Below are 21,170 nucleotides of genomic sequence, written 5' to 3' on the forward strand. Positions count from 1 at the left end.
GAGGCTGTTCTGGAATCTCCCTGGGACTCAGAAGCAGTAACTGGTTAGCATGCCCTGCTGGTCCCACGTCTGTCTGAAGCCTCGTGTGATGTTCCCTTTCCCCTTCCCTGGGCATGCTTGTGACCTTCAGAGGCCCCTGAGGGAGCCCCCTTGGGCTCCTCACTGGGCCGGGCTGCTGGCTCCAGGCACAAAGGGCTCCCTGATGGCAGTGCTGTCCTTGGGCTGCAGATCAGAGCTGGAGAACTCGTTCTCACTCAGTGAGGAGCAGTGGGAAGGCAGGGTCATCCCTCACTCTCCTCATTGCCTCTGAGGCCATCTAGGCACCCAGGTGCCATCCAGGGAGGAAGAAAAGGCAGAAGAATTAGAGACCCTGAAGAAAGGCAGAGCGCTGACACCCACAGACCGAAGCCACGACGGGGAGGGTACCTCATGACGTCCTGCTGCAGAGATGTGCAAGTTCCAAGTTAGCAGCCACTGCACTTTTCTACCTTTTCACACTCACACATGGACATGAGGGAGCTTTCAAAGTCTTCTCCTAATCTAGCTGCTTCTAGGCTGTGGCTCTTCTTCTGTTTCTGCCTCTATAGTACCTGTCCCACAATGCGATAAAATATCACGGATTTAATCAGTGGGAGACAAGGGCGGAAAAGCCCGTGAAAAACCTAAACCAGCATATTGTTAAGGACACGTGCTTCTGTGCGGTGTAAGCGTAGCCACAGCCACTTTATAAAAGTTACTGGGTGAACCTGAGGTTCTGCCTTAGGAGTAGCGCCGACGGTGACACAGCTGTGGTGCGTGGAAACATCACAGATTCACACAGCTCATTCCCATGGCCACCATCTTCTCACAGAACCTGAAGCCAACTGCAGCCAGTCCACACCCAGTGAGCCGCAGACTGCACCTGGGTGATGTCGCCCTGGTGACATCCGGATGACTGATGTCTACCTGGACGCTCTGAGGGCCAGGGCATGCTTCTGACTCTGCCCTTGTCCTTGGACTGCTAGAGACCACACCACACTGGTGACTGGGTCTCTCTGAGCACGGAAGATGAGAGATGTGAGTGTAAAACAGAATGAGACTATTTAAAGCTCCTGGCCACATCCACAAAAACATTAAGACACAGAACTGGCTCGATTTCCAGGTCATCAGAGACACAATGTCCCTAAAGAAATTGAACCCTCAGCAGGGGACTTCCAGCACCGTCTCCCAGAATGGTGATTCTGGCATTTTCCATTCACATTTCTCAATCTGAAATGACCTGAGACGAGCCACGCAAGGCCCTACCTGTCTCCCCGGAGACCCGGAGTCGCTGGCCGTTGCAGAAGGCGCCCCGGCCCCTCCGGCCTGTGTACAGCCGCTCCTCTGTGCAGTGGTAAATCACTCCAAATTCCAGCTGTGGGGTGCAGGGGCAGGATAGAAAACAAAAATGCTTCGCTTATTTGACACAGAAAATAAGACAGTAATTCAAAGGGAAAGGTGTTCTTGGTGTTATGACCAGTGTGATGGAAACTCCTTCACAAAAGGGAACTGAAAAACATTAGTGTCTCCATTCAAAACTGGACATGTCTTTTTGAAAATGACATGCTTTAAAATATACTAACACTAATATAGCTTTACTAAAAATTAACATCATAATCAAGCGTGAGTAACTGAAAGCTATTGAAAAAACTTAATTCTTCAGAAAGGCCTTGGTTTTGGGGGGTGGAGGGTGGGGAAGGCTACTCGTGACTAATCCTCACAAGAAGCCCTCAAAGTTGCTGACTTGTGAAGAATTAGGAATACATCTGTAAAGCTGATGACAGAATCACAAGTCAAGGATGGCCGAGAGGGAGAGGTGATTCACCAAGGAGGGGTGTGTCCCTGTGCAGGTGGAGTGCCAAACTGCAGCCACTCGGCCTCAGACGGCAGCCTCCCATAGGTACAGTAAAAAGAAGAGGTGAGAGTGGGACAGAACGCTGCCCTACACACACGTGCTTTGTCTTCTTTCTTCTACCAACTGGTCGCTATTTGGGGTTGACAGGAGCAAGTGTGTGTGGTCTGGGGGCTGGCCATGTTTTCATTTCCCTGGAAAACAAAGAGAGACCCAGGCCAAATCTATTGGGAGAGTCTCAGCTAGTCCGGGGTGAGCTCGACCACAGTGGAATGGACTCCCCAGCAAGGCAGGAAGAGGGTTTTTTTCTGAGGAGGATCATTCAGTCGGCCTTCCAGCAATATTTCACTATCTTCCTCCCTACCCCTCACCCTGGCTTTCAGGGGGTTCCCAAACAAGCGTAGTCCTAGAACCACACGGGCCTCTAGACCCTGTGCCCCTGGGGTGGTTGGGGGGCCTGGAGGCCTTTGCTAGCAGGAGGGAGGGGTGAGGAAAGCTGGGACGCTCCCCTTGACCAGAGCCCTCTACTACAAGCCCAGACCACCTGCGCGCACTCGCACTGGGCCCAGCGGGGCTGCAGGCCTTGCCATCGGAGACCTTGCCCGCCCACAGCATTTTGTCCCCCAAACCCAGTTACTGACACGTGGTCATGAGCGTCACCCTCTGAGCTTAATGCTCAGCCTCCTATTCGGTCTCAATGACACCTAACAGACAGACAAGTGAGCATTTAACTCCTTAACCAGATTTCAAAAATTTTAGGTATCTTCACCTTAGTACTGTTACACGGGTACAAACTTCTCTCAGTTTCCATGCTAGAGAACTGATGCTGGCACTGAGGGTGAAGAAGAGAAAACAGTGCTCTGGCGGAGGGCTGCTTTTGGAAAATACGAACCCCCCGTTCTATTTAAATATAACTGTGGTGACTGCACAGGAAGTGTTAAGTGTCACTGCTTAAATTGATTAACGCCTTTATGCATCCTATGGTCCTGTGACGTTGCGTAGCTCTACGGGTGATGGGAACCCTGCAGCAGTCTCGTTCTCATGCTGATAGCTAGAGAAGGATGAGGAAGAACTAATGAAATACTGGGATTAAAAATGTCCTCCAAAAATAGGAGTTTCTTCTGTGTGTGACTAGGTCACACGCCCCAGGGGTCAGAGGGAGACTAACGTGGACCATTTGCTCAGAACTTCCCTTTCCATGCTTCTCCAGCAGCATCACAGAAAGACCATGGTGGGAACAAGGGTCAGCCACCACGGGGGTGGGCTGGCCATGGAGTCCCAAACCTGCACACCCCAAAACCAGTTTTTATTTGTTTACTTTCTTGGATTTGAAAAACACATGCTTGAATTTACTAGTCATGATTAAGGCACATGACAAAGACGGGAAAACAGGAGTACTGGGATGGAACCCAAAAAGGAAGGTGCTAAACCAGGCCTCAGGGGCTCAGGACCACTGGCCGGGGGACCCACCCACCATGTACCTCTTGGTTTACAGCGAATCCAATGCTTACTGCCACGGTGGGAAATCTGCAAAGAAAAACAGAATGGTTTACACTCTAAAATATAAATGGTCTCATGCAAACTCTTAGGAACCTCTGTGTGGCTACGTAGCATCGTCGCTGGAGGCACAGAAAGAACTTTATACAGTGTGGGTGGGTTTGTTTTTTTAAAAAATTACTTCCCACAACTTCACTAACTGCTTCCAAGACAAATAGGCTTAACTGACCATGTTGTAAGATAGCTGACCTTGAAAGAAAGCAGTATTCTGAAAGTCATGTAAGATTGATGTAATTCAACAATGACCATCGAGTACCCAATTGAGAGGTATTTTAATAATCAGCTTGCTGGTTCTCAGAGACATAAGGGACAGTAGGGACCTCCCAAAAGGCCAGACCCACATCCCAGTTGAGGTGAGGAGGGGCCCCCAGGAGGGGGCATCACAGCCTCCACCCAGAGGCCAGGTCTGGGTGACAACAGTGCCCCTCCTCACCCTGGGTCCTATGCAGGCACGGGCCACAGCCGTCAGAGGCGGGCTGTGACATCGCAGATTGCCTGCACTTTTATGATTTTGTTGTTGCTGCTGTACCTCTTGGAAATAACCTCTCTTTTATGTGAAGATCAGCAGAGCTTACCAGCAAGTAGGAAGAAGCTGGGCACTACTAACCTCCAGGAAAACTATGAAACCAGTCCCACACAGACGTGAGCCCTGACTGAGGCTGCAGCAGTCGGCGTGGCCATCTGGCGGGTGGCTCACTGAGCAAGTACACGGCACGCCAGGCTCCACTTTAGGTATCTCAGAAAGCTCTCTCTCACATGCTTCAGCCCTGACACTGTTGGACAGAGAATGAACAGATCCTATCTGAGCTGCAGTGGCCAAAGGCGTCCGATGTCTTTAGGCCACAAGAATCACTACGCTGTGGCCCTTGAAGGTGTCCTGGAACCTGACGACCAGCACCACAGCTGGTTTTCCAAATGATGCTCTCCTCCAAGCTGTCTATCTGGTTCCATGTTCTGCGTGGCCCAGGGACCACTGGGACCCAGGAGAGGCCCGCTGGTGGATGTGTGGCCTTCACCACACGATGGGGCTCAGCCCGTCCTATCCCCATTACCAGCACACTTCAATCACAAGTGAGACAGAAGAACAGAAGCTCCACTCAGTGAAACACACCTACAAGGGGAGACCGAGGCTCCACGCGAATTCCTGCCCAGGGTGGGGGGGGTGTCCTGCTTCAAATTAGGCTGGTGACACTGCTGCTGTCACCAGATGGCACTATTCCATTGCCTCAAAAGGCAATGTGTGGGTATGACAGACTAAATTCTCAAGATAACCCACAGTGAGGGGTTAAGGATGATGATTAACATGATGGATCAGGATTACTTTACGTACTTACACATAAACACATTATCTGAGGCAAAACACAGAGGAAAGCCCCTCCCACCCACCCACCCCCCCCCCCCCCCCCCCCAGTCTGGATGTGCTCATGCTTTTTCACTTTACATAAGGAAACAGAGTATTTCCTAGTCATCTGTGGAAGGGGCTCTCAAAGTGTGGTCCCGCACTGTTGGCGTTGCCTGTATGCCTGTGAGGAATGCACATCCATGGGCTGCCCAACCTGGACGGGGACCCAGGCAGGGCCCTGAACCTGTGCCAGCCAGCTCTCTGGGGGCCCTATGCATGTTCATGTCAGAGAACCAACAGTCTGTGGAAACCGTGTCACATTCAGTGCCCTTGTGTCCTTGGACAGCTCTGATGCCCATCCCATCGGTCAGAGCTTCTGGAGCAGAAGCCACATCCCTATCCCCTCCCCGAGCTCTGCAGCTCATTCCCCCTCTGCCCAAGGGCCTCTCTGACCTCCCTGAAACGGAGTGCTCTTTGGCTGTTATTTACTCAGTCAGATTAGGCCCGGCCCGCTGCCAGTGGGTTCCTCAGCCACCTCACGGTAGCATGAGGTCTGCTCCCACCTCTGAAGACAGCTCTGGAAGGCCACCCCTCAGGGGCTGCTGTCCAGACCCGTGCTCCTGCAGCTGCTGGACTGCACACACTTGTCTTATAACCCTGCTTGTTTCTCCAGGGGTTCCTTAAGGGGTTCTTAATTTAAACCAACATTTTAAAGATGGCAGACACAACATTTTTAAACAAATGAAGATTTCCTACATGCTGAGAGTATTTCACAATAAGGAAAAGAAGGAAATATGGAAAACCTTATTTTAAAAAATATCAACACATGATAGGGGCGCCTGAGTGGCTCAATCGATTGGGCGTCCGACTTCGGCTCAGGTCGTGATCTCACAGTCCGTGAGTTTGAGCCCCGCGTCGGGCTCTGTGCTGACAGCTCAGAGCCTGGAGCCTGCTTCGGATTCTGTGTCTCCCTCTCTCTCTACTCCTCCCCTGCTCATGCTCTGTCTCTCTCTGTCTCAAAAATAAATAAAAAACATTTTTAAAAAAGTTAAAAAAAAATCAATACATGATCACCTTTTTAATGAGATTATCAACCTACTAGAAGTTTATATACTCCTGCCTCAAAAAATGCTGTTTTGGAAAAGACAAAGTCTTGGAGGGCTCTGAGGACAGTTTAGGCACCGGAATGGGGGTCACCCGTGCTTATGCTCACCTGTGCACAAAGTTGCAGGTGCCATCAATGGGGTCGACGATCCAGGTGGGGCTGGGGGTGAGCACACACTTGGCCCCGGCGGCTGCAGCCTCTTCAGCAATGAACCTGTGGTGGACAGGAGCTCAGCCTGAGAAAACTCGCCAAGAACTCAAGACAAAGCGCTTCAAACTGCTTCCGGTCCCATTAAAGACAAAGCAGACACAGCAGAGAGATTCCATTATGGTTTCTCTGGGTCAATCAGAAGCAGAGTCTACAAGAGACCATCTGCTTTTCTGTCTGCTAGCCTACTTAGCAGGACTTAGAAAACACGAAGTGACACCTCAACATAGGAGTTTTGGGAAAGCATCAAGGAGCGTGAGTGGGTCAGGTGGAGAAATACGAGAGAAGAACACCGTTCTTCTCACAAAGCTAAACTCTGCTCTAACTTTAGTCTGGAGGAGAAAAGGCTGAAGACAAAGGATCGAGAAGAGAAGGTGAAATCCTGGCCAGGGAGCAGGACCCAGGACTCAGGCTTTAGCTCTCCCACCAGTAATGCTGTGGCCGGCGTGGACTGCTTCACTGGACCCAAGACAGTGAATGTCACCCACAGCTGACACCTCCCAGGTCTGTACCCAGCCTGGCCTCCTCTGAGCTGCAGAGAAGGTGACAACTGTGTCCACCCACCATTCGGGCTCCACAGCAGCTGCCATTTCTCCTCAGAGGCCCTTTCCATCCTGGTCTCTGGCCCAGGAGCCATGGGTGGGCCACACCTTCTCCTTCATGCTCTGCGACCCACGCACCCTGTAAGAACACGGGCAGCCCAGGACTGAGGCTGTGTACCCCCTGCGCTGGCTAGAGTGGGCCCCTGTCCCCAGCTCCCTCCTCTATAATTAGTCCTCGGTAGACAGGCCCTCCTGAGCCATCCTCACTTGAGCAAGCCACCTATTTCCTGTTAGGAACCTGCACAAGAGAAACACATCTCAACATTTAGCCTGGTTGTCCCTCCTCACATCTAGCTCAACAAAAGGCACCGTCAGTACCCAGCTGCTCAGGCCAAGAACCAGGGAAGGCACCCTTACTTCTTCCCTTTGTCCTCCTTGCCCTCCATCCATCCACACAGGCTCGGCACAGCATGTGGGGGCATTTGGGCACTGGTTTATGCACCACAGACGCCACCTCTGAGCCGGTGTCCCTGCAGGGCCAGCCTCTGCTTATGCCTCCTGGAGCCGCTCTCAAGAGTAAAGAACATACCCTCTCTAAAGCTTACACACCAGGGCTTGGTGCACAGAGTGCTTGGTATGTGTCTCCAACTGTCATGTAACAAGCCCAGGTTCACCAGGAGCGGGGCCTTTGCCCTGTGTTCGGCCTTGTCGCCAGGGCCTGGTCCGCAGCAGGCGCTGAGCAAACACCTGTTCTGTGTGGGAACACAAGGCCTTGTGGAGGGTTTTGCTATCGGCTTCTCATGCTATGCACATGTCCGTACTAGAGAAAAAGGGGGCCTGAAGACAGTATGTTTTTATCAAGAAGGATAAATGAAGGGAAAACAAGAAACATTTCATGTCCTCCTGCGGCATCTGGTATGTTGTCAGTCGTGGTCTTCAGGCAGCAGAGCAGGAGAGCAGCTTGGCCTCTAAGTGCTCCCGGAAACCACTTGCTCCAGAGGAGCTGTGCGTCCGCCCTAATATGTGGCAATGAACTTGCGGCTGAGATGGACATCATACTGTAAATAAAAAGGCGGAGCTGGAAAGCTCTGTAACTGCTCTGCCCAACACGGTACCAACTGGCTACATGTGACTGTTTAAATTTAAATAATTTCAATTAAATGCTAGTTCACAAAATTAAAAAGTCAGTTCTTTACTCTCACTAGCCACATTTCAAGTGTTGTCCTCATCCGTAACACTCAAGGAAGAACAAGTGCTGTGCATTCTGAAGTCATGGTTCCGTCAGAACAGCAGTGACACACGCCTTGTAATTCGTACGGTCCCCTGACAACTCTGGGAGGATCATTTTCCATTTTACAGATTATGAAACTCATGCTCTACATGCACGCACAGAGTCATCTACCTCCTCTATTGGATAAAGCATCTGAAACCTGTCAGTGTGTATGACGAATGACTGTGTGTCATTTTCAGGTTAGGGTTTCCCTCCCCCCAGCTGTTGTCCCCTGGAGAAACCCACGTGGGAGAGGCAGGGCGCTGGGGTGGGGAAGCACTGAGTGAGACACCTGAGGAACCCATAACCCACACCCTGAAAAATGGTCACAGTGCACAGAAAACTTGAGTGGGCACAGTCTGAGCCCAGAGGCTTACAATCTAGAGAGGCAGGGGATGCAAGTTCCTTGCTTTTGTTTGCTCCTGGTCCCCTCCTCCTGCTGGGAGCTGCCCTCCCTACCATCACCCCCCTCCACAGGATTTTTGGGTCACTGGATCATGTGATCCAGGCAGGCAGGTCTAGATGGTAGACATGGCATGGTGAAAGTCAACGCTGGAGGAGCCAAGCCCGGCAGAGTGGGGCCGGGCAGTGAAGACTGCGCCCTGACCACAGCAGGATGGCAGGTGATGTGCAAACAGAGTCACGGTCAGGCATAGCATTAGCTCTGCCAGTTTTCTTAGCCAAAGAGTTAAGGAATTAAATCCCTTTTCAATGCCTTTTTTCTACAGCTACATGATTTTCCTCCCATGTAATGGCTTGTGATTATGGTCTTGAGGAAAAGGGTCTACACCCCAAAAACACACATATAGGGACCAACTGCCAAATCTTCAATTGGGCACAAGGATCATAAAGCAGTGAGAAGGCCAAGATAGAAATGGCAATGACTCACATCCAAACATAAATTCCCAGAAACTGAGGAGAAATGTGGAATTTTCTTCCTTTTTAAACTTAATTTAAGCAGGAAGTGGGTACCTTCTAGAGTTGGAGGGGCAATTGCCGGGGTCTCCCAGGAAGGAAGAGGAGAGAGCATCTCTGCAGGACTGGCAGCTAACACATGAGTCAGGGAGCACAACCTGCAGTGCACCAATGGGGCTTCTTAGGACAGGCAGGGACAGGAGGTGGGATGGACATGGTCTAGGGGGGGTCACCAAGCAGCCTGTTGAAAGAAGCACCCACAATGCTTCTGTTGACACAGCTTTTGTTCTGCACAGCAGTTCTGGTAGGAATCGCTCAAAGTAATCATTCTGAGCCCTAGACTTTTGCAGTTGATTATTCATGCCTGAGAGTTCTCTTCTTCTCTACTCAGCTGCCCGAGTGACAGAGGTGCAAGGAGTGCCTGTCACCTCCCTACTTGCTTTGTGCCTGCAGGTGGCACTTTGGGGCAGGGCCTTTGATGATGTCCACTCTTCTGAGGCATCCAAAATACCTCCCTGGTATGTAAGGAGAGCTGTAGTTTATTCACTGAAACCTGATTTTCCTCATTTGGGAAGCTAGTAGTTCCATTCTGTAGTACCTACAGAATGGGAGAGAACATTCTTCAGCTCTCCACAGGGACATCAAGCTGGACACATGGAGGTGTGAAATTATGGAGATCTTAGTAAAAGCACTGGGACAGCTACATAAAATCCATAACATAAGTAGGAAAAAAACAATCTACCTAAAATTTAGGGAGCTCCTGGGCCTTTTCATAAGCCAGCTAATGTACAAGACGAAAACAGCACCTGGGGTAAGCTTCAAAGCTTCATAACAGATTAGAATGACACATTCTGCTGCATAATTCAACTACCGTTTTTTTCTTATAGTCCTAACAAACCCTTCTTATAATTTTGATGGCCAAGGGCATCTAGGCCCTTTTCCCCTGGCTAGTTTGTCTACTCTGTGACAAGATCAGGGTCATCCTTTGGTCGAATAGGGAGCCAATTAATGCTCCCAGGCCTCGCCAGCATCGTAGCAGGCTCTGCTGCCCGAGGACAATGGGCACCCAGGGCAAAACACGGTGGGAAAGCGGTGGGGAGCGAGTGTCTAGCCAGTGGTGGCCAGGAATTTACATTTTCCAAGTCTAGAGAATACTGGGCATGCTGCAGGGCACAGGAGTCACCACGATGGATGAGGCCATGTCCCGCCAAGGGGAGCCCATTCTGGGACAGAGGAGGCAGCTGGGTGCACTGAGCAGCTCAAGCTGCTCTCCTCCCTTCGCCTGTGCCAACCCAGACACAAGGGATAAGGACGAGGTGTATATAAATATGGTTCAGTGATGCTACTAAAGATTTCCAAAGTTGTGGAGCTTGGATCTGACTCAAAAATTATTCACTAAAAACAGGTTTAGGCACCCAACAAAGGCAGGCCTGGATGGGGACTGGGCTAATGTGGTCAATGCCAATACTGTGCTTTCTCTGTCAACCTTAACCTGCTGGTTTGCTTTCTGTCATTACCACCATACGATGACCTTGGCTGGGTGCCCCATCCTAGATGAGAAGGCTGGGACCCTGAGAACTGGCTGGGGTGATTTGCCAAAGCCACGGGCAGTAGCAAATTTCAATCTTACAGTTTTTTGGCTCAGCATACTCCTGTCTTCCAGATAAGGGACCAGACTCTGGATTTCACAAATGAGTACAATAAAATAATAAAACCACCGAGTCTACACCAGGTAGACTTATTTTATTAAAAACAAAACAGGTGCAATATATCTTTAATATTGTTTCACAAAAGACATAAAATGGGGATGAGCATAAGCTCAGAATAACAGGGAGTCCTTCCTAAATAAGAATCATAGGCAACTTTATGCTAATTGATTTAAGGGATATATTTAAATGCTCTGAATGCAGAAAAATTACAATATGCTTTTTTATAATGTGTATGCCATTTTTTCTCATTGCAAATTTATCTGTGATCTAAAATATAACTAAGTGTTCCCAAATTATTTTAAATCCTAGTCACTGGCAAAAAAGCAAAAAAACAAAACAAAACAAAAAAAACCCCACACCTAACTTGGCATAGATATGTTGAGAAATGATTTCATCTATTTGAGTTCTCTAGGCAAACTGAGCAGAGTAGAAGCAGGACATCCAGGCTTCCCCCAGTCCTGGTGGTGCCCTCAGAGCTGAGAAGGAAGCGGCAAAACGCCGGGGCTTACCACTGGGCAGCCACATCTCTTCCCTCACAGGCTGGCTGGCACCAGCTCGGGGCAGTTTGGGAACCATCGCTATAAATCACGGATTCCTGGGCAGATGTGTGCATCTGCACCTCCCAGGGCTTTTTAGAGATGGAGGCCGGGCATTAGCAGGTTGGAGAAGCTCCCAGGTGGGCCTGGAGTACACCCTAGGTAGGGTCCACTGCCCTGGGTCAATGCTTTTCCAAAGGGGCTTCAGAGTCTGGTGATCTCCAGGCAACCCCAGGCTGCAGGGTCAAGTGGGGCGGGGGAGGGTGGTGGGGGCGGAAGGAGGTACAATCACTCATATAACACACTGACTTTTCTCCTGGGATATGCAGCAATGAAGATTTAAATATACCTTGTACAAATGGAATCCATGCCCCATATTGACATGAATCCACAAGAGTGGACCCAAACCACTCAGCAATTGCTGCCAACACATACAATAGGTATGTGATTTCAGAATTCAGTTTGGCAAGAGTATTCTAACTGAAATACGCCAGAAGCCAAGCCCTGATAACGTCAATATGTCTGGTCTTGCAGTGACCTCCAGGCCTTTACCACATAACCAAGCCAGCCCTCACTTCTGCCACGGCCACCTGGACCAATACCACAGAAACTTCAAGCACCAAAACAGTTCCTCAACCACAAACAGTTGGTTACTGCAGCCTTTTTCCTCTCAAAGAATAAAAGCAACCTATAGAATTCTTTTGGCATTGTCATTTACCTTATATTTCAAAATGTTAAAAGAAAATCATAAACATTTTAGAGCTTAAAAATATTATAACAGATGTTAGGAATCCTGACTTCACACTGAATAAGGAAATAGGAAATAACAGACGGTCACACATAAAGGGTGTCAACAAAACAAACGTCACCCACTGGCAGAGAGAATTTCGAAAGGAGAGTTGGTGACCCTGAGATGACCTAACCAGCTAGGAGGAAACAACAGGGAAAAAAGGAGGTATGTTTGAAGGCTGGCTTGTCCCTTCTTTCATTTAATCACTCACAGGGGAAAAACTCTGTTGCACCCACCCTGTGCCAGATGGATGCTCAGGGAGATCACCTTCCAGGTCTCTGCTGTGTAAGCCCATCAAACATGGAACCTTACCACAATCACAGTTATCCACAACCAGAAATCCAAGAGCTCCTATTCTAGTCTCCTCTGTGAGAAGAAAGACCCCTCTCATCTAAGGCAGTGGTTTTCCAACTCTCTTCTGCAGAACTCCAGAGGTGAAGGAGGGCCTGAGAAGCCCCACTCAGAGTTCAAGGGGAGTCTTCCTCTGAGGTCTAGGGTTCCCCTGGAGCTAGATGCGAAATGCCGCATACATATTTGAATTTTTCTGAGGAAAAAATTAGTGGTTTGCATTGGATTCTCCACATGGTGATGCCAGAAAGGTTAAGAACTTCTGCTCTAGAGAAGAGGGCAGAGTCCTCATAAGGGCCTTCTCGGGTGGAGAGCAGCCTTCCAGGTCTGCTGGTCTGGGTTGGCACAGGAGGGTGCATCACTGAGGACCGGCAGGGGCGCACCATCAGCCAGTGGACCTGGGGCCGCGTCCGTCTTGGAAAGTCTGCATGGGGTCACCAAGCAGACACAAGTCCCTCCAGAAATATGCCAAGTGACTTAGCCGAGGACAGCAGAGACTTCCCCTGGGTGCGTTATAGGAAGTGGACCTTTCTCGGTATTTGTAAGGTAACATATTGACATGAGGGTCGTCAAGATGACAGTAAGATGAATGAAAACAACTGTGTGTTTACCACGCTGTCTTAGAGGCAGACTGTAAGGCTCCCTGCTTCACATCTGCTCCCAGCAACCAGCGGCCTGGCACCCCAAGTCAGATGCTGGCAGCATGCTACTAGGGTGTCTTCCCAATGAACACACCTACCTGTGCGAAGGAAACCTCTTTTGCAGCTCGGAAATAATTAAACCTTCCACAAGGTGATCCGTTTCTGTCACGAGGTCTGCAGCTGATGTTTTTGTTGAGACGCGTTTTTCCTCAGAAAGGGCTTTCCTGATGATCTGAAATGAAAGTACATAAAAGTACAGGAGGTGGTTAAACCGACGAGCTCCCTCGTCTCGCAGAGACACTCACGCCTTCTGTGGCCAACTCTGAACAAAAGAGGTGGCGGGTGTGGGTCTGAGGGCCACCAGCTGCTTCTAACATGGGCAGGCCGCTGGGGTTCAACATCACACACAAGATCTTCTGCTGGGCGTTCAGTGAACCTAACTACCCGCTATTCCTGCACCAGAAGGTGGGCTCACTGGTTGAAGCTATCCTGCCCAGCCTGTGAGCAATTCTTTGAAGGAAAAGACACAGTGGCTCTGAAGAGCGTGAAGTTTCAACCCGTGGAAGATTATGTAACTAACACCTCTGCCCCAGAGAGTCCCGGGAATTTGATTTCAGTGTAAAAATGTATTTTCCCTAATTCACTTTACACATCACATGGAATGGACTATGCTCTTGAATCCAGATTACAAACGTTCCAACAAGGAGACCCGGGAGAGGTTAAGAGGCACTTCACCAACAGGAAGTCCGGCTCTCCCTGCTGCTCTGGTCAGGGCGCTACTGGCCGTCCAAGGGGGACGTGCACATGGGCTGGCTTAGGTGCCAGGACCTCACTGATCCCCAGTTCTGGGCTCGCAGGCAGGCTCTGTGGATGTGCAAGCCCCAGCACATCCGGTCCAAACCCGCTGCACTAAATGCAGAGGCAAGGTGCAGAGGGAGCCTCCCGGCACCGCCTCGTGCCTGGCCCAATCTGGCTCTAGAAACCCCTGGAGGGCCCAAACAGGAAGGTGTGCGGAGTGGTTAATCCGTCACAGGACACTTGGGAAGGATCAGGTCTACTCTGTGAAATAAATAAAAAGCACTCCTTCTCCAGCCCAGGGCTTTCTTTTCATTTTTGTCTGTTGTAACAGCTCAGTGTCTCCTTCCGCACAATGACAAAGTCAGGACACCTAAAAATGACTTCAGACCTTTCCTCCCAAACTGGCTACCATCCCAAGATCCTGCATTTCTTTCCAAAGCACAACCAATCACACAGCTACCCAGACTCGACATCCTTTGACTTATCCTTCTACCTTTATGTTTCCTGAGTGCCTCTTTCATGGCCAGCCTGTGCTATGTACTAACGGTGCTCAAAGGCAGGAGGGCAGGAAAAGATGACCCCCAAGTCTGCAGAGAGGAAGAGGACCTCAGATGGGATTTTAAAGAATAAGCAGGAGACCCTGAGACATTGAGCAATCCTCAAATTACTGCCCTCATCCTAGAGCCGGACAAAACAGTGCTGAGCCTAGACAGGTTTTGTTCAGTTTTTCATCTTGGTTGCAAACGGATACATATTACAGAAAATGTGGAGTGTAATTTTGTGAATAATGTGAACGACAAAGCATATAGCACTCACGTATAATCCATGAACATTTCTATGCCAGTCCCCAGACTGTCTGCCACTTGGGGCCTTCTATTTGCAATATTCTGCTTAGCACTGTCAGGTTGATCTCCTTAAAACATCAATGTGCACACAGCAAGTTCCTACCAGACAAATCTCCACAGGTTCCTTGTTTTTAAATTTGAAACTTCTCAATCTAGCTCATGCAGCATCTGCCCTTGTCCTCCAGGGATCCCTAAATTTTGGGCTAGTCTAGACCTCCTATTTGTAGGTCATTTGGCAGTGAGCTTGCATCTTGTATGGAAAGTCAGTGTGGAGCATGTGGGGGGGGGGGGTATGGTGTGTGTTTATATGTGCATGTGTGTGATTTGGTTCATATGTGCACGTAGGCAACATCTGTGTGGTTTATACACGGGCAATATGTGTGGTTTATGTATTTGTGTATGTGATACGTGTGTGCTTTATGTGTGCATGTGATGTGTGTGTGGTTCACGTGTATATGATGTATGTGGTATGTGTGGGAGGTGTGAAGGGAGTGTGTGTGGTTACGTGTGGGGTATGCATGCATGCAGAGGGAAGGGGAGAGGTGTGGGGAGGTGTGGGGTATGTATGCAAGCAGAGGCAAGGGGAGAGGTGTGGGGAGGTGTGAAGGGAGTGCATGTGGTTATGTGTGGGGTATGTATGCAAGCAGAGGAAAGGGGAGAGGAAGACTAGAGGACACACCACCAAAGCCTCTCAAACTTCATTGTGCATGAGTCAGTCATCTGGGGTCTTGCTGAAGTGAAAACTTTGGTGGTTAAGTAGGTGTGGGGTTTGAGGTCTGATGTTCACATTTCTGACAAGTTCCATGGTGACACCGATGCTGGGGGCCACACTGGAGTAGTTGGGCTGAGAGCAGGTTCTCAAACCCCACAAGGAGGAAGAGTCCCCGGGGGTTGGATGTTCTGACCCAGCACCACACAGAAGTCCTGGGACCTCCACCCTGAGAGGACACAGGCTTCCGGCTTCACGGTACGCTTGCCCCTACCCGCACATGTAGTAAGCATTTGTACAGTTCAAGATTATGATTCCAACCATGCACCCTGCAGCCTCTGTGCTGAAGCCAGAGCGGTTTTTAAACATATGTCAGCTCCCATCACTTTAATGCTTAGAACTACGCAAAGACTGCCATGGCTTTCAGGAAAAACCCAGACCTACAGATGTCACCTCCCATAGGCCACTCCCAGTCTCGCCATCCTTCTGCCACTCTGGTTTTCTGGCTGGTCCTAACCAAATCTCTTTCTAGTCCAGGGACTTTATATCTTCTAACCTATCCAGAACTTCTTGCCATCTGAAATCATCTCACTTGTCCCTTTGTTGATGGTATGTCTCCCCCAGGAGAGCAGAGGCACTTTGGTTCCCTGCCACACCCCTAGCCTCTAGAACCATACCTGGCATAGAGTAGGTGCACAGAAGTCTTTGAATCATGAAGAAAATACACAACAAACTGCTTGGATAGACTCTGCACATTTTTTCCAACTGGACCATTAGCGCTTATATGAACACTGACCACCTTGGTCTCTTCGTTTTGTTTCACTGTGGGTTTTTGGTTATCCTGTGAGAAAGTTAAGATGGACTTGGATCTCCTCCTCCAGCCTCCATCCACTGCCCTCCCCCCCCTCCTGGAGCCAGCCCGAATCTGCTTTATGGCCCCCGTGTCCACTCACCAAACCACAACCAGAGGGCTTGCTAACCCCCTGACCTTAATCCCAGCATAAAGCACTTAGGGGCTCCCTAGACTCTGAGGATACAAAACCCCCCAGGTGGCATACCATAGCTCTTGAGAGGTGGTCTCCTGGCAGAGACTTTAATCCCAAGTAGCCAGTATCCTCTTCTTCCTTTCAGGGAGAGAAGGCCCAAGTTTAGCAAGACTCAACAGTCCACACCTCTCTGCCTCTCAGGCAGGTAGGCGTGGCCCTGCTTTCTGCCCAGGAGGATGTGAACGTGCAACTTGAGTCACACCATAAAAGGCCACTGTTTGCGCACTACTCCCTCCTGTCCTTTCCCCCTCTGCCACCAGCTGGTGATGTAGCTGTGGGGGTGAGAGGTCAGCTTTGGTCATGTGGGAAGAGAACACCTCCTTAAAGCAACAAACGCCAAGGAACCTGGGTCCCTGGGTGACTTGGAGAAGCACAGCCCCCGTTTCCCCAGACCCCTAACTGGGCTGTTGTGGGAAAGAAAGAAACCTGCCTTGCTTCTGTCACTGGTCTGTGAACAAAGCCAAGCCACCAACCTAACAAATGGGCCTCACCTAAACTCTGCATTCTCTCTCCCTCCCCTCCCCGCTCCATGACTGTTGGGCTCCAGCCTAAGTGAATCATTCACTCTCAAGTCTCCCCTCCGACAGAACTGCCAGACTTCTTCTGGCCCATGTGGTGACTCAGCTGTCACCTCCTGTATGATGGGTCTCCAACATCTGCAGGCACAGCAGGGAGGGCACTCACCCTCTCAGCGTGCTGCTAGGGCACTTACACAAACCACACAGCTGGCCTCTTGGGATTCCACGTCAGTGCATGCCGGCGAAGGAGCCCCATCGGTCCTGTCTAGGTATCCACCTTCCACAGGTGGATTTTGTGGCCTACACGGGGGCTGCTACACAGTCAGGTGTTGGTGGACATCGGAATGAAGATTTCTTGGTTGCTACACACTGAGCTCATAGGTGACTAAAGTCTGGAAGACTTTTTTAGCAAGTGCTCTCGTGAAGCCATATCTAACCGCCCTGGTATTTATGCATTTGGTCTTTAAGATCCAAAATATACACAACCCTCATATGTTGAGGAGATGCATGCTCAGGGACCTGTGTGGGCAGTTTGGGCAATGTCTGATGTCATCTGGGCACACTTTCCAGAGGACCCAGGCCCTAGCTACAAATCACACAAAGGAGAGGAGATTTATGGATTCAGGAGGAAGGTGTCTAATCATGCTCTTTTTCAAAATATTTCTGGTCTGTGTCTATTAATATTTATGACTGTTCTGCCATGACTGTTTCGACGTGGGCATGTGTCACAAGGAAAGCCATGGGACTTGAATGTGCCCGTGTCCTTTAACGGTGGGGCAGGCCACACCACCCTCCGTGTTCACTGGCAACTTGAAGTGGTGCTGGGGCCAGCCCTCTCTCCTCTGCCGCAGCTCCTCCAGGCCCTGGATCCCATCCGCTGGGACACCTGAACTCCTCCCTCTCATCGGGTTACACACCCAGATATGTGGACCCTACTTCTGAATGACTTCCCAGAACTACGCTAACCTCACGCTGCCTGCCTTCACTTGCCCATGTTGCTCAACCTCCAAACCTCCTGTCTTGCCCCTTTGCAGCGTCGTCCACCCAGAGCCCAGCGGCCTCTCCAGAAAGCAGATCTGTCTCCTGGCACACCCTGTGACTTGTCCTCTCCCTGCCCCACCCCACGCCGCCTTGGAAAGGATGGCAGGCCCCACGTCCTGTGTGTGAGGACATCTGTGGCCAGCCTGGGTGGCACCTGTCCCCCTTGCCATGCCCAGTCACTCTCTGCTGTTCCCTCTCCAGCAACTTTGTCTTTGGACGGACGTTCTTTCTCCTGCAAGGGCCAAGCCTATTTGTCCTTGAGGACCCTGCTCACACTCGTCTCCTCCAGGAAACTGCCTGTGTAGCCCTCCGCCCACTCACCCTGGGTGAGGCCCTTCCCCTTGGCTCAGCGGTTCCCGCAGCACCGAAGGCACATCGCAGTTGCTGCACGCGCTACACTGCTTTATCAGTATAAGGCACTGTCCAGCCTCTTCCACTAGATGGGAAGTGGCTGCAGGGCAGGAGCCCTGCCTTTCATCTTGGCAGGTCCAGGACCCAGCCTTCCCCACAACACTGCCCCTCAGGCTCTAAACCCGGCAAGGTGACATGCATTGCAGTGGGACAGCACAGACTTATCAGGCGGGCTCCCACACCTGGGAAAGCTAGACGAACCAGCAGCCTCCTTTCAGTCCCCAGTGACTTGAAAACGTTGGTTCTTTGGGGAGGAAATGCATATGAAAAATCCCCTGGTCTAGAATGCAGTTCTTGCTTGCACCCATTTCATAATATCAGTAGGGAGCACAGATGATAAACCTACAGTTTAGAATCACACAGATCTGAGTTCCAACTCCACTTGGGAGACTGTGGGGGGCATCACCGAGCTTCTCGGAGCCTTAGTTTCCTCATCTGTAATAACAGTGGCACCTCAGACACGGTTGTTGGAAGAACTAAATGAGGAATCCTATGTCATGGTCTTGGGACGCAAAATGATTTCTATGTACACAAGGACGTGCACCACTGTTATTTTTGAGAGCAAATGCCTGACGGAACTTAATGACTTACGGCAAAAATCAAAAACCTATACACAAGGTACAGATCTCAAATGGGATCCTAAAATACCGGGTTAAGAAAAGATTTATTCTTAAATGTTCCTACACTGCAAGGAAGGGCGACGAGAGAGTGCTGTATTTTTTTCAATCAATCAGCAGTAGACTCACACAGCCCCTGCCTTCCACCACAGTCCCATTCACAGGGGGGTGGCCGTGAGGCTGCCAGGGCACTTCCCTGCTAAGCCCTTTACCACAGCTATCTTTGCTCTTAACACAGTAAACATGCTCCTTCTGCCAGCAGTCAGTTAGTGTATGCTGTTTTTTAATTAATGTTTTTCAGCTACTCACTAACTAAGCATGCACTTCACAGACCTCCTGGCCTGGGCTTTCCCTCCAGATAACATTCTGTTAATGTTTAATATATAAAATATGAGCCTTTAGTCACTGACTCCTGAATTTCAAACCTAAAAGAAGGGAAACCATCGGGTTCCGTGTCAGAAGCATCATTCGGGGATGTGTCCCAAAGCCTCCTTCTGGTCTCTACACCATCTTGGTTCTACGTTACTGTCCCCAAGTCTGCTATACAATTAATACCCATAACTACAGAGCAACTTGTGTGTGTTCCAGAACGCATGGACCAGCACACCCCCCCCAAAAAAAACTCTGCCAGAAGCGGGTTTCTAATAGGCAACAGGACTTTCCTCTGTTGGACTGGGAAAAATGTGGCGATTGGAGGTACAGTCCTGACGATACTGACTATACATTTCAGGTTCTAGACATATCTGAACACAAGTGAGTGTGATGTGATGGTTAATTTTATGAGTCAACTTGACTGGGCCATGGGGTACCCTAAATGTTTTGTCAAATGGTAGTCTGGGCTTTTCTGCAAGGGTGTTTTCGGATGAGATTAACATTTTAACTAGCAAAGCGGATTGCTCTTTGTAATGCGGGTGGGCTTCATCCAATCAGTTGAAGGCCTGAATAGAAGGAAAGATCGATTCTTCTCTGAGTGAGAGAGAACTCCAGCAGACTATCTTTCGTCTTATTCTGCAACATTGGCTCTTCTTGCCTATGGCTTTTGGGCTGGCTCACTGGCTCTCCCTGGGTCTTCAGCCTGCCAGCCCACCCTGCAAACTGGACTTGCTGGCCTCTAGTTGGTTGTTTCTCTGGAGAATCCTAATACACAGGACAATCAATAAAGCCCACAAAGTGAATTCCATGTGGCTCTCCTGTGGCATGCGGGTCAGCAGTTAACATCTGCTAATAACTCACAAATGAACCTAATCACGGGAACGAGGAGGAGCTGGTGAAAGCAGAGGTGGGCCATGGATGCCGGGCTCTCAGGCATCACAAGCCAGCGAGTCTTAAAGCTCTCCAGCGTCACCGCCTCCCTCTTCAGCTTCATGGGCGTTTCCTCCAACTTGCTATCTCTACTTTTTAAAGTCCGGTCACCACCCCCCTCCCAATGTCCTCCTGATGCCCCGGTACTCCTCTGAACCAGCCCCACTGGGCGCCTGGCCACCTCGTGTGACACATCCTGAGGATAACCTTCCCCCACACCTCAGCTGCCTTTTGTGTCACCTGACCCTCTCCACCTCAGACCATTCCTTACAAGAGGCACATCCCAGATCGCAGGCTGGGCCCCGCCAGCAGGGGCCGCTCCCTGGATCCCACCTCCTACAGCTTGGTGGCCGCACCATTATCCTGTTGAGGGCTCACCCCGCCCTGGCACCACTCCAAGCAGTTCACGCGTACCAACTAGCGAACCCTCAAAAGAACTCTGACGTAGTGATAATTAAGTTGAAGATGAGGAAACCAAGGCACAAAGAAATGAGGAAAGTTGCCATGGTCACAGCTGTAAGTGCAGGAAAAGGGATTGCGCGGCAGGTGCTCCAAATCTTCCGTCGCTGACCAGAGCCAACCCCCCCCAGGGACTCCTGAATCCCTATCAGGTGTGGGGTTCCCAAGCAGTGGAACGCACCCAGCTGCCTGCGCCAGAAACCCCTAGGCTCTTCACAACTAGGTGTCCTTCACCTCACAATTCACAGCCAAGGCCTCCCACAACACCGTCACTGAGACTCACGTTGGTCAGTTTGAGCACAATAATCCCTGCAACCCCACCGTCCACTGAGGGTCTCCTCAAGCCCCCCAAACTTTGCCCACCCACTGGCCTGACCCTCCTCTTCCAACTTCAGCTTCAGCCAACGTGCTACGTGCTTGCCGTTCCTGCGTGCCGCCTTGGCTTTCTCCCCTCAGGGAGTCCATCTTCTCTCTCTGCCCTGACACCCTCACCTTTCCCGAGCCTGTCACCCAACTTCTCTAGGGAATCCCGCTTTTCCTTTTAAAATCACAAGTGCAGGTATGACTTCTTCCAGGAAATTGTCCCCCATCT

The 21,170-nt window shown here is 50.3% G+C and overlaps 1 protein-coding gene across 1 annotated transcript in view; it reads right to left on the reverse strand.

Moving 5' to 3' along the window:
* IMPA2 (inositol monophosphatase 2) overlaps nt 1-21,170 on the reverse strand; it is a 45,436-nt gene that overhangs the window by 16,775 nt on the left and 7,491 nt on the right. The window contains exons 2-5 of the mRNA XM_086682427.1: nt 12,931-13,064; nt 5,983-6,087; nt 3,352-3,397; nt 1,285-1,393 (exon numbers count right to left, since the gene is read on the reverse strand). Of these exons, the coding sequence (XP_086538553.1) occupies nt 1,285-1,393; nt 3,352-3,397; nt 5,983-6,087; nt 12,931-13,064 (394 nt within the window). The remainder of the gene's footprint in view (nt 1-1,284; nt 1,394-3,351; nt 3,398-5,982; nt 6,088-12,930; nt 13,065-21,170) is intronic.

Source organism: Puma concolor, chromosome D3 (genome assembly GCF_028749965.1).
Source record: "Puma concolor isolate L17-30 chromosome D3, mPumCon1.1.hap2, whole genome shotgun sequence".
Classification (NCBI taxonomy): Eukaryota; Metazoa; Chordata; class Mammalia; order Carnivora; family Felidae; genus Puma; species Puma concolor.